The sequence below is a fragment of the Perca flavescens genome, chromosome 15 (assembly GCF_004354835.1).
Source record: "Perca flavescens isolate YP-PL-M2 chromosome 15, PFLA_1.0, whole genome shotgun sequence".
NCBI lineage: Eukaryota > Metazoa > Chordata > Actinopteri > Perciformes > Percidae > Perca > Perca flavescens.
Window position 1 is genome coordinate 5134093 of NC_041345.1, and position 12635 is coordinate 5146727.

General features: G+C 39.8%; 1 protein-coding gene across 2 annotated transcripts in view; it reads left to right on the forward strand.

Moving 5' to 3' along the window:
- slc29a4a (solute carrier family 29 member 4a) overlaps window positions 1–12522 on the forward strand; it is a 15685-nt gene extending 3163 nt beyond the window's left edge. The window contains exons 5-11 of one of the 2 annotated variants that reach the window (XM_028600398.1): window positions 878–1006; window positions 1773–1847; window positions 2310–2578; window positions 4452–4575; window positions 4798–4985; window positions 6890–7130; window positions 12248–12522. In XM_028600398.1, coding sequence (XP_028456199.1) covers window positions 878–1006; window positions 1773–1847; window positions 2310–2578; window positions 4452–4575; window positions 4798–4985; window positions 6890–7130; window positions 12248–12375 — 1154 coding nt within the window. In that variant the 3' untranslated portion in view covers window positions 12376–12522. The remainder of the gene's footprint in view (window positions 1–877; window positions 1007–1772; window positions 1848–2309; window positions 2579–4451; window positions 4576–4797; window positions 4986–6889; window positions 7131–12247) is intronic. The other variant, XM_028600400.1, reaches the window with a different exon arrangement.
- Window positions 12523–12635: the final 113 nt, after the last annotated feature.

Sequence of the window (12635 nt, forward strand, 5' to 3'; positions counted from 1 at the left end):
AAGTCAAACAGGAACCCACTCACAGACTGAGCTTTAATTGTGAAAAAAAAAAAAAAAAAAAAAAAAAGTCTCATTATGGGAACCTCTTCTCTAACTCATTAATTAATGACCCTCTGAAAACCTCAAAGCTTATCAGAGCAGAATACACAGAACAAAATGGGGAAGAGAGAATAAAGATAAAGACAGAAATGCACTCTGCCGTAATATTCCTTTGGGTTTTATTCTTTCACATTATTTATTTAAGTGTTTCAAACAAACTTTGGCAAAGACTGGGAACTCACAAGGGGCTGTATTTCAAGAGTTTGGGTATTTCTTTCTCGTTCACTTCTTTAATATCTTGCATCAGCTTCAAAACATTTTTAAAGCAAACTCACTATGCTATTTAAGTAAACCATTCACATACAAGTGTGCACATTCCTGGCAGATTTTGCTCTAGGATCGTTAAAGACTAAGCCTATGGAAAGATTTAAATATTGCCCAAAATTATTCATTAAAAAGCTGGTTTTTAATGCTGCTACACATTTTTGCGAAAATTAAAGCTGCTCATCCTAATCCATATGAAAAAAAAATGTCTTTAAAAATGTATGGCCCCCTTAGGAGAATTTTGAAATCATTACACATACGGTGCACGTAGGAGCAAGGTTTCACCACACTCTGCGGCTTAAAATAACTCTCATGCATCCTTGAGGAAATGTCTTTTGAAGTGTGTTGTCTGCTGGAGAGCTTGTCTCTGGAGTTAATACACCCAGGATGGAACGTCAGATGGAAGTGATACCGCTGGCCCGTCGGCCCTGTCAGATGGGCTCAGTCGTGCGATTGCAGCGTGACCTGGTTCAGTGGCGTCTCCTCACTTGTCTGTCCGTCTCTTTCTCCGCAGGTTACATCTTCGCTCTCGGGCCGCTGGTCTTTGTCAGTGTGTTTGATGTGTGGCTGGCCAAGTTCACCACCAGGCAGGCTTATATTATCAACCTCGTGTCAGTGGGAGTAGTGGCCTTTGGATGTACAGGTACTACTACTAATAATACGTATCTATCTACAGTATCTATCTATCTATCTATCTATCTATCTATCTATCTATCTATCTATCTAATCTAATCTATCTAATCTATTTTATCTATTTTATCTATCTATCCATCTATCTATCTATCTATCTATCTATCTAATTTATCTAATCTATCTTATCTATCTTATCTATCTATCTATCTGTCTATCTAATCTATTTTATCTATCTTATCTTATCTTATCTATCTATCTATCTATCTATCTATCTGTCTGTCTGTCTGTCTGTCTGTCTGTCTATCTATCTATCTATCTATCTATCTATCTATCTATCTATCTATCTATCTGTCTGTCCGTCCAGCCTCAGATGTTACCATACGGCATAATTCAAGCTTGCATGTAAATAAATTCTGAAAGGTCAAATATATTGTAAGGGTCTTAAGTGTTCATGATATTCTACCCACCTCCTGTGTATATACGTATATAGAGAGAGGGTAATGCTAAATGGTGGTGCTTGTGGTGCTCAGTCAGAGCTGTCAAATGAACAAGCAACAATCAAGGCTTCAGTCCTCAGCTGCTGCTAACAGCTGTCATACACTGAGCCAGTTTGCTTGTACTGTGAGTGTGAACACCCAGTCTTTTAGCTAACAGTAGAAACAGTTTAATTAGCGGAGGTCGGGAGGTCCGAGCGGCTTCTCGCCAGTGGTGTGGAGGTTCAGGAAGTTGTGCCGTTGACTGTTTGCGCTGATAAATACTTCCTCATCCCTCCCCAGTGCAGCAGTCTAGCTTCTATGGTTACATGGGAATGCTGCCCAAGAGGTACACACAGGGGGTGATGACCGGAGAGAGTAAGTACGCTCACACAGACATAACAATTACACACACACATCCCTATATCCCTTTTTGGAATTGGAATTGGAAATTGATTTATTTGAAACAGGGACAATGCACAAATAAACATTGTTAAACAAGAGAATATGTCTTGGGCCAGGTTATAGCAACAATTGCTAATTTCCACCTGTAGTCCCTGGGCAGGTACAACAAATTTAAAAAACAAAACAAATTACAATTTTAAATAGAAATATCACAAAACTATATATAAATGACATGATGTGCATAGTAATTAAGAACAAAGTTTAGTAAAAACAGGGGCGCCATCAGCCCAATCACTCTCTTTTCCCCCCCTCCCAGCCCACACACTGAAAGAGTTCAGCAGCAGCTTTGGCACATTAGAGTACATGCAACTCCAGATATTCATTCATCCCTGCCGTCACGTCCTTCATCCCCTTCTTTTCCCCCCCCCCCCACAGGTACAGCTGGTGTGATCATCTCCCTGTCGCGGATCTTCACCAAGCTACTGATCCCCGACGAGAGGAGGAACACGCTCATCTTCTTCCTTGTCTCCATCAGCATGGAGATGCTCTGCTTCCTGCTTCACCTGCTGGTCCGCCGCTCCCAATTTGTCCGCTACTACACCAGCCACTCCCGGGGCAAAGGCCCGGCCAGAGGCCACGACCCGCGTGACACCGGGACTGGGTACAGGGTGCACCATGATGTCATCGCAGAGGAAGTAAGATTTGTAAGTGTGTGGACAGTTTATTAGTTTAATGTTTTATTTTATGTGAATACTAGTTTACTAGATGAGTAACTTAGTATTTGAAGTAACGCAGGAAGTATACATTTAGTGTCCATGCTTATTGTGTTTCCACAACAACGTTAGTGAGTAAATCTACTGAAATGGCCACCACACCATAACAGAGGAGTGGGATGTGTTTTTCTCCCAATCATGTTGGAGGGTCATCCAAAATGTTTTGCTGATGAAGGGAGGGTCAGGTCAATTTTGACTAAAGGTCCCAAAACTCCTCCAGTGGCCCCTTAAATAAATAACGAACAGTCCCTTGGTCATGCAAAGTAGAGTGGCTCTATGGATGGCAGTGTTGGTCTGTCAGCCGATTGATATCTAAGCAACTACTGGATGGATTGCCGTGATATTGTGTCATTCATGATCTTCAGAGGATGAATCCTTCTGACTTTGGTGATCTCCTGACTTTTCCTCTAGCGCCCCCACGAGGCATTAAATCCTTCATAAATATTGCAACAACAAACTTTTGTTTGTTTTTGTTTCTGAACCAAGACAGGGAAGAAAAGTCAGGTCTCTGAACTGTGATGTCATGCAACTCCCATTTCCTTGTTGATTTATGTTAGAAGTGTGTGTGTGTGTGTGTGTGTGTGTGTGTGTGTGTGTGTGTGTGTTGTCAGTTTGAGCTGTGTGGGTTTTTAAATGCAGTATCATTTATTTAAGCTGCAGACTGCTTTTTGGCTGCCACTCAGTGAGAGAAATATTGAGAGAGAAAGAGAAAGGGATTTAGGGATGATAGTGGGGGATGCGGATAAAAAATATGAAGACAGATAGAGTTTTTGAGGGAAATCTAGAGGTATAGGGAGAAAACTGTTGATGTTGATGTTGTATTCATGCTTGAAGCAGCAGTTTGTAGACATTGAGCTAATATGGTGTCTGTTCAGAGCCTTCAAAGGAAGACACATAACCTCAGGCTGTCACTCTATCATGTGTGCGTGGTGTTTGTACACCATTACACACAAGGATTGTGAGGAACGCCCCCCCGTGTTTGACAGTAATGTGTGTGTGTGTGTGTGTGTGTGTGTGTGTGTGTGTGTGTGTGTGTGTGTGTGTGTGTGTGTGTGTCTCGTCTGGGGGCTGATTCAGGCAGCTCTTTGTTCCGGTTGCCGGGGGAAAATGAGCGCTCTATTCCAAGGTACAATCAAGATGAGTGGTGCTTCTGGCCCGCAAGTCCTTCTAATCAACTAATGGATGGCTGTGTGAGTGTGTGTGTGCGTGTGAGTGTGTGCGTGTGTGTGTGTGTGTGTGTGTGTGTGTGTGTCTGTGTGAATGATGTGCATATGAAAACATAGGTGTAGAAGAAAGAAGCACGAGTAGAAGGATGTGCTTATAGAGTATGTTTAGATAAAGAGGGAATGTGTGTTTGTGTGTGTGTGTGTGTGTGTGTGTGTGTGTGTGTGTGTGTGTGTGTTGTTTGGCTCCTGGGCCTCTCTGCAGCCACTCCCATCGATCGTCTCTAATAGCTGCTGCCATAAAAAAGCTGATGTCATGCATCCAGGAAGCCATTCTTACTTTAATGAAAAAAAAGAAGATAAAGCTCACTTAACCACTGCAAGGCAATATGTTTATTTATTGTGTGATGGCTACCTCTGGTGTTTTCCTAATGAACTGTTAATGCCATTCAAAAAGCCTTAAAATAGTTTTCAGGAAATGGGGAACAGAACAAGGACGTTTTGCTGTGTAATTCGATAATTAATCATTTAATAGTTCATATGTTTTCTGTTTTAATTTGGAAATGAAGACTTGATGTGATGTTGATGACTGGCCTTGAAGGTTATTCTCGTCTGAAGAGTCTGTATCTGTCTCTTTCCAGGGAAACGGCGGGACAGCAGCACCGATCACAACAGAGGAAGGCGTTGAGGACTTTGAGGGTGGGACGTATGTGCGATTCGACGCCCCGAAAGCCAAGATAAGGAGGAGCTGGCCTGGTGTCCGTGGTACTCTCTCTTTTAATGCAGTGTTCTCACCGCTCCATTAACCTCTGACTCCAGCAGATTTGAAATTGAAATGCATCCCCTGGTGATTCATGGGAAGAGGAGAGTGTTCTTAGTTAACATGCTCAAGTGAGAGATTTAGCTTTTTAAATATCACCCTGTGTGTGTGTGTGTGTGTGTGTGTGTGTGTGTGTGTGTGTGTGTGTGTGTGTCTCCTCTAATCAGACATGATCTTGCATCGTTACGTGGTGTCCCGTGTGATCTGGGCCTACATGCTGTCTATAGCAGTGACCTACAGCATCACCCTGTGTCTGTTCCCCGGGCTGGAGTCAGAGATACGAAACCCCACCTTAGGAGAGTGGCTCCCCATCCTCATCATGGCCACCTTCAACATGTCGGACTTTGTTGGCAAGGTGAGGCACCCGTTTTTTTTAATTGTACAGAAGGATAAAAGAACAGCTGTGATGTTCAGCGATAGAGTAAAACTCAAGTTATAAAGTCTTCGCGGGGCACAGTACAACCCTAGTGATCCTTAAAAGATGTGAGGTACCGATGATTTCATCAATGTTGATCAAACTGTTATTATTACGCTAAAACTGTAAAATAAAATAAAATCATCAAATGAAAACAAATCCCACTAGATTTTTTTTTAAGTAATGGTCAAATATTGCAGGTGGAGTTACAAAGAACAGCAGCTCTTCTCATGCAGCAGTAGAGTTCAGGAGTACCAATGAGAGGAAACTGTTTGGTGGTCTTTGTAGTGACTAAATCAAAATGAAACTGTAAAAGTGAGGGGGACAAAAATAAGATTTTGGAAAGTGACTAGGACACAACATGTCCCTCCCTGTCCTTAGGGGAAATACGCCCTCAAGAATAAAATACACTTGATCAAATAACAGCATTCATAATTTGTCATTGTAACCTCATCTTTTTATGTTCTAAAATTCACAGGTTAGCTCAGTTGGTGGAGCAGGCGCACATGTGTAGGGGTTTGCTCCTCCCCTTTGCTGCATGTCGTTCCCCCCTCTCTCCTTTCATGTCTTCATTTGTCCTGTGGAAATAAAGGCCTAAAAATGCCCCCCAAAAATGATCTTAAAATTCACGTAGCTCTTGGCAATCCCTTTCATTTCACACCTCCTGAGATCCTGGGATTTAATTGTACACGAGGCGTCTCGGCACCACAGAGGCAGGAAAGATACAAAGTCATGCTGTAACACTGGAGCTGACCTCGCTCCATTTATTAAACCTGAGAGTAAGAATGGAAAAAAAAGTCTGGTTTATTTTAGAGTAATTGTACTTAGCTCAAAGGTTTTCTCTGAATATTTAGGAATCTTATCTGCTGTCCTTGAGTCATAATTTTGACTTTGAAAGGAAAAAAGACCTTTGAGTGAAAGTTATTCTGATTGTACGCTTTGACTTTGTCCTAATGGCAAATTAAGCATTCTGTTGAAATGGGTGGAAAAAGATAAGGGGGTAGGAAAGAAATTGCATAAATAATGGAAAAGGAAAATCAAGGTAGCTTAAAAGTAAAAAGAAAAAAGGCATGAGAGGAAAGAGCAAGGAATAGAGTGGTAAAAATTGGCATTGTGATTTATTTAGGTAACACTTTACTTGAAGGTATCTAAACTTAGCACAAAAAGTAAGGACATTTGTGTTTGGTAGATTATTTCTCTGTGGTAACAATGCTTTTTGGCAATATTTCTTATACCATTGGAATGCCTGTTTAGTTCCCTTTCAAATGCTGCCCCATTTGTAAGGAACATGCATTTGTGGGATGAGCTGCAGCGCTGAGTATGTGGGTTGTGCCCATGAAAAATGTGCCAAATCTTCTCTGCCAATGCCAAACAGCTTATTCTGCCATTGACTCGTTTGGTGTTTGGTGGATTGGATGATTGAAGTTTGAAGAAACAAGACATATTGGCAATTTAAACAATGTATTAATTTCACAACCAGGAGCCTCAGTAGCGTGTGGAAGAGCCATACACAGCCTAGACAGCCTGGCACCTCCTCCTCATGCTGGTCACCAGCCTGGTCACACACTGCTGTGGGACGCCCAAGCTGATCCCACAAGTGTCCAATGGTGTCGAGGTCAGGACTGCTGGTTGAAGAATGGGATGCCATCCCACAGCAGTGTGTGACCAGGCTGGTGACATGATGACAGCATGAGGAGAAAGTACCATTAGCAGCAAGAGCCCCAATGGCTTAGAAAGTTATAGCAGGGTCTAATCTTCTAAAACAAACATTTTCACAAACTTTCTGGCGACAAAGCAGAATTTAACCACAGCATCATTGAAACACACCCCTGCTCTTTCCGCAGATTCTGGCAGCGCTGCCGTACGACTGGTCCGGAGGCCGCCTGCTCTTCTTTTCCTGCCTGAGAGTGGTCTTCATCCCTCTGTTCGTCATGTGTGTGTACCCGGCCAGCGCGCCCACCCTGTCCCATCCTGCCTGGCCCTGTCTCTTCTCCCTCCTCATGGGAGTCACCAACGGCTACTTTGGGTCTGTGCCGATGATCCAGGCTGCGGGCAAAGTCCCGCCCGAACAGAGGGAGCTGGCAGGTGAGTTACTCACCATTATAGATACATAACTGTTAGGGGGGCACGATTCAGAAAATGTCACGATTCGATTCAATATCGATTCCCAGTATGTAAATGTAGTTACGTCTCCCATGTGATTGCAGTAGACATACAATTTAAAAGAAAAGAAACACAACAAATTAAATGTAGTTTGATATTACTTTATATGTCTTCATACAAAAATAAAAACTTTTGCAACAAAAAACTGCTAAGTGCCAAGCTTTGGCCAGCTTTCAAATACATTTAATTCAAGTATAAAATAAAACTGTTAAAGCGCCCATATTATGCTCATTTTCAGGTTCATATTTTTATTTTATGGTTTACCAGAATAGGTTTACATGGTTTAATTTAAAAAAAAAAATTTGTTGGACTGCACAGCTCTCTCTCACTGCTGCAGATCCTCTTTTCACCTGGTCTCTGTTTTAGCTACAGAGTGAGACCTCTTTTCATCTTCTTCTTCTGTACTATCTTTGATTGCACTCGCACATGCTCAGTAGCTCAGATGTAGATCATGTCAGCTAGCTCCATAGACAGTAAAAGAAAGGCTGTTTCTCCAACTTGGTCAGTTCCAAGGCAGGATTAGCTGGGAGACTTCTAAACGAGGGCGCACATGTAAGTAGTTCTTTTGTAGATTATGGTGAACTTATGTGTGTTGTAGCAGTGCTTTGCTATTGAGAACGAGGTAGCATGCTAACGGTTGCAGTTGGCCAGCTCGTTTCGGCTGGTGACGTAAAAAGACGTGCAGATTTTGAACAAGTTTTGTATGTGTGTGGAAGCACCAGAGACACAAAATAACACCCCAAATCCCAGAAAAGGAGATTTTTTCATAATATGGGCACTTTAAATAAAAGAGCTTTTTGTTGAGAGTTGGATGGGAGTTTAGAGCGTTGAAAGAGTATGTTGGTTGACTGTTAGGTACTTTAGGTTGTTGTTGTTCGTCCACATCTTTAATGTTAATCTCTGGGTGATGGCGTACCATGTGAGTTCTCAAGTTTGTGGTGTTTCCAAAATACTTAACTTTCACTTTGCTATAGCCTGCATATAGCATGATTCCTATCAAGTTCCATCTTCCCCTCGAGGTTATAAAAGCCAAAATGTGCCCAAACTCTCGCCTTCAATATGGATGGAGCAGGTTAAATAATTCTTTCTGTGAGGTTTGCCATTGCGTGAGCTTAAAATTATAAGGTTCTATCTCCACTTTTGGTCGAAATTGAGTTTTTGACATAATCTGATCCATTCGGTGTTTATTAATGCCTGTGTGGTGTTATTTTTGTAAAAAAAATATTTTGTTAGTTAGTCATTAATAGTAGATCATACTACATAACAGTTTCGCCAGCTGGGATGTAAAAACTTTGATGCTCAATATCTCAGAACTACCCTAAACGGAGATAGAACGTTATAATTCTAAGCTCACGATTGACTAAACTACTTCTGCTGCACTCGGTCTTCTTCTGATTATGACAAGAGTGCCTAGGCATCAGTGTGAATTGGACGCAGCGCCATATATGGGAATGGCGAGCTAAACTCATTTCAGGACAAAAGTATACACGCCATTACAAAAAGGAAATTAATAAAAAATATGAATCGATTTTTGGAATTCTATGAATCGATTTTGAATCGGTAGAGCTTGAATCACGATACGAATGTTAATCGATTTTTTGCACACCCATAATAACTCTATGTAGAGAGATTTTGTAAAGGTTGGTGTGAGTTTTTTGTCTTCAGCGTGAAACAGCTCAGAAAATAACAACAAACTGTAAATGTGTTAGTTGATCGACGGAAAATTAATAAAGAAATCATTCAAGTCATCTATCAAGCTAAAATAGCAAGCTTTCAATGGCTCTTCTCAAATGTTGAGGATTTGCTGCTTTCCTCTGCTGTGTATCATTGCAAACTGAATATCTTTGTGTATTGGATTGGTGGATGGACAAACAAAGCTATTTGAAGATGTGTCTGTCTGCTGTCAGTACAGGAGAAAAGCCTACCAGCTCACTAATTAACTCAATGTATCTCGTTGTTAGTGTAAAACCGATTTGGATGGATTTGCTGTCAATGGAACGGGCAATCTGGTGATAGCCAGACTAACGGGCTGCATCAGCCCTCTATGGATTTAACCGACGAGATGAAGGACCCTGGATCTTTAGACTATACTTGGAAAAACTGGACATATTAAGGAATTTACTGAATTTACTAATATGGTTCTCCCAATTTAAGGACATTTGTGTATTCAACTTTTCTCTACCTTTTATAGTTTTTTAAATATTAAGTTTTTTTCTTTTTACATTGAAGTTCAGTGGAGCAATCTTTAAATCCTCTTCAGGCTTCTTCCACTTGTAAATGTTACTCCTCCCACATACTTTCACCTACAGACATCATTCAGACTTTAAACTCTTCACAGAATACAGCTGTTGTGAAATGATTCACATGAGTTATTTGGTGGGATGGTGGCTAGCACCAGAACCTAAGCACTGCAGACTCAGACCCAGGTTCGATTCCTAGTCTGTGCTGGCCCTTTTTTTGTGGAGTTTACATGTTATTCCAGACTTTGACATGCTATACTATCACTTTTTTAGACATGCTATGACTATTTTTGACATACTATACAGTTACTTTTTCTGACGTTTTTTCAGCATACTATACTATGACTTTTTTTTCCGAATTTCTCGACATACTATACTATGACTTTTCCGACTTTTTTTCGGCATACTATACTCTGACTTTTTTTATCACTTTTTTGACATACTATAATATTACTTTTTCTGACTTAATTCGACAACCTATACTATGACTTTTTCATACCATACTATACTATGACATTTTATCACATTTTTTGAAATCTTACAAAGTCTGGCAGTGGTTCAGTGTGTAAGGACTTGGGTTGGGAACCAGTGTGTTCAAGTCTCCGTACAGTCCAAACTATACTATTTCGACATACTATACTGTGACTTTTTATCACTTTTTCCGATATACTGTACTGTCACTTATTTTGACATACTATACTATGACTTTTTATCACTTATTTTGACATACCATACTATGACTTTTTTTTTTAAGATTATTTTTTGCGCATTTCTGCCTTTAATCATTAGGACAGCTTAGATATGAGGGGGGAGATATGCAGGAAATTGCTGCAGGTCAGATTCGAACCATGGGACTCTGAGTCGAGGAAAAAAACTCTACATGTGGCCATGTGCTCTACAAACTGAGCTATCAAGAGACCTTGTTTGACTATTTTTGACATACTATTCCATGACTTTTTTTTAACTGTATCACTTTTTTCTACATACTACACTATGTCTTTTTTATGACTTTTTCCAACATATTATACTATGACTTTTTTTGACATACTATACTATGACGTACTTATCACTTTTTTCGACATATTATACAATCACTTACAAAAACCTAAATTTTTGGTCAGGTCCGATAACTTAGTGTGATAAGATTATGATTGGAAGACTGAAGGTTGAGTGTTCAAATCTTATACGTTTGAGGAAGTTTTGAGGTCCAATGTACTAAGTAAAAGAGACGAATGCGCCAAAATCGGGAGCTCTTCTGTCAGGTCAGATAGCTTTGAATGATGAGAGACTGCTTGGAAGGCAGAAGGTTTAGTGTTCAAATCCTTGTTCCAGTAAGTTTTGAGGTCCGATATACCAAGTGACAGAGACAAATATGCCAAAAACATGGACTTGTTTGTCAGGTCAGTTAATTTAGAGTGATAAGAGAATGATTGGAAGACAGAACCAAGTTTTTGAATTATATATGTTTCATTATGTTTTGAGGTCCAATATACTAAGTCTTTATCACTTTTTTCGACATACTATTCTATCGGTTTTTTATTACTTTGTTTTGACATGCTATACTATGAATATTTTTTACATACTATAATATGACTTTTTTATTACTTTTTTCATTATGCTATACTATGACTTTTCATCACTTTTTTCGACATGCTATGCTATGAATATTTTCGACAAAAAGTCACGTCCTGAGATCGATAGTGTTATAGGGCTGCTCCCTCTTAGTCGATTAGTCGACCAATCGGTCGTTTTTGTCTTAGTCAACTTAGATTTCTTTAGTCGATTAGTCATGTTTGATGCTTTTTTCATGCTGAATGACTTATTTCCAAGAAACGTACGAGCACATCTCTGGTAAACACAAGAATTAAAGTGGTGCTTTAGCATGACTCTTTGCGGAGAAACTCAGATTTACAGATCTGTCGATTAAATCAACTAATCGATTAGTTGATACAATTGAATTAGTTAGTCGACTAAGAATTTCTTCAATAGAGCACAGCCCTAGTTATCAGACACTTTTGACACACACACACACACAGATAGTGTCATTTGTGATTTCATCCATATATACAGTATAGCCCCCTTCTTTTCAGGCAACATATTCACCTCTCAGCTTATGCTTGTTTGTTCTATGCAATGGATATGTCTGATAATAATACAAAGTATTTATACTTTCAGCCTTTTTAGTCAATTTATTTGAACTTTCACTTTTGACAGTATTATAGTTCAGCTTTCAGCTTTTCTAGAAATGTATTTCAACTCTTAGCTTATTAAGGTAATGCAGTTCAGCTTCCAACTGACAATTTTACATTTCAACTTCCAAGTTTTTCAGCAGTGCAGTGCAATGCATTTGAGATTTTTCAAACAATTTGTTTCGTATTTCTGCATTTTCATCAATGTTTCTCACAGGATTTGTAAGTCTTCCATACTTTATCATAATTTCAATTAGAAAATGAATTCAGACCTCACAATATTCTACATCGTTTGGCATTATTGAACTTTTAAAGCCAGTAATTCAGTTTAGCGTCAGCTTTTCAAAAACCTTTAAATATTCCACGTTTTATACATTAGTGGTGTTAATCATTTTTTTAATGAAATGCATGTTAATTAAAACGATTCATACTTTTCTAACTATCCTCACTACTTCACCTTATTCTTACGGATTTAAGCTATTAATCTAGTTTAGCTTTAGCAATGTAGCTATTCAGCATTCCCACGCATTTTCTGCAGGAAATGCATTTTCTAGTTAGTCTTGTTACTTTCTGTCTTACATGCCACGCTCTGCTTTTTGTGTCTCTCCAGGGAACACCATGACGGTGTCTTATATGACAGGCTTGATGGTGGGCTCCGTCGTGGCGTACGCGGCTTACAGCTTCGCAGCTCCGCCGTGCATCACCTATCACCCGCCTGTCAACACCACTGCGTTTTGAATGTCCACGCACTTAATTAAACAAACCCATATAAACACACAAGACATGTACACACACCTGCAGCCATTTACACATGCAAGATCCTGGCCAGAAGAAGCAACGCTGACTGATGGACTCGAGTCCAGCAGCAGAGGAAAAGAAGTCATCTGTAATGAACCATGTTTCTACTCAGAGAGATCGATTCTCCTTTGTCCAGATTATGCTTCGATTTGGCTCACTGGATAAAGGAAGAGGAATAAGATACAAAAAAAAAAAAAAAT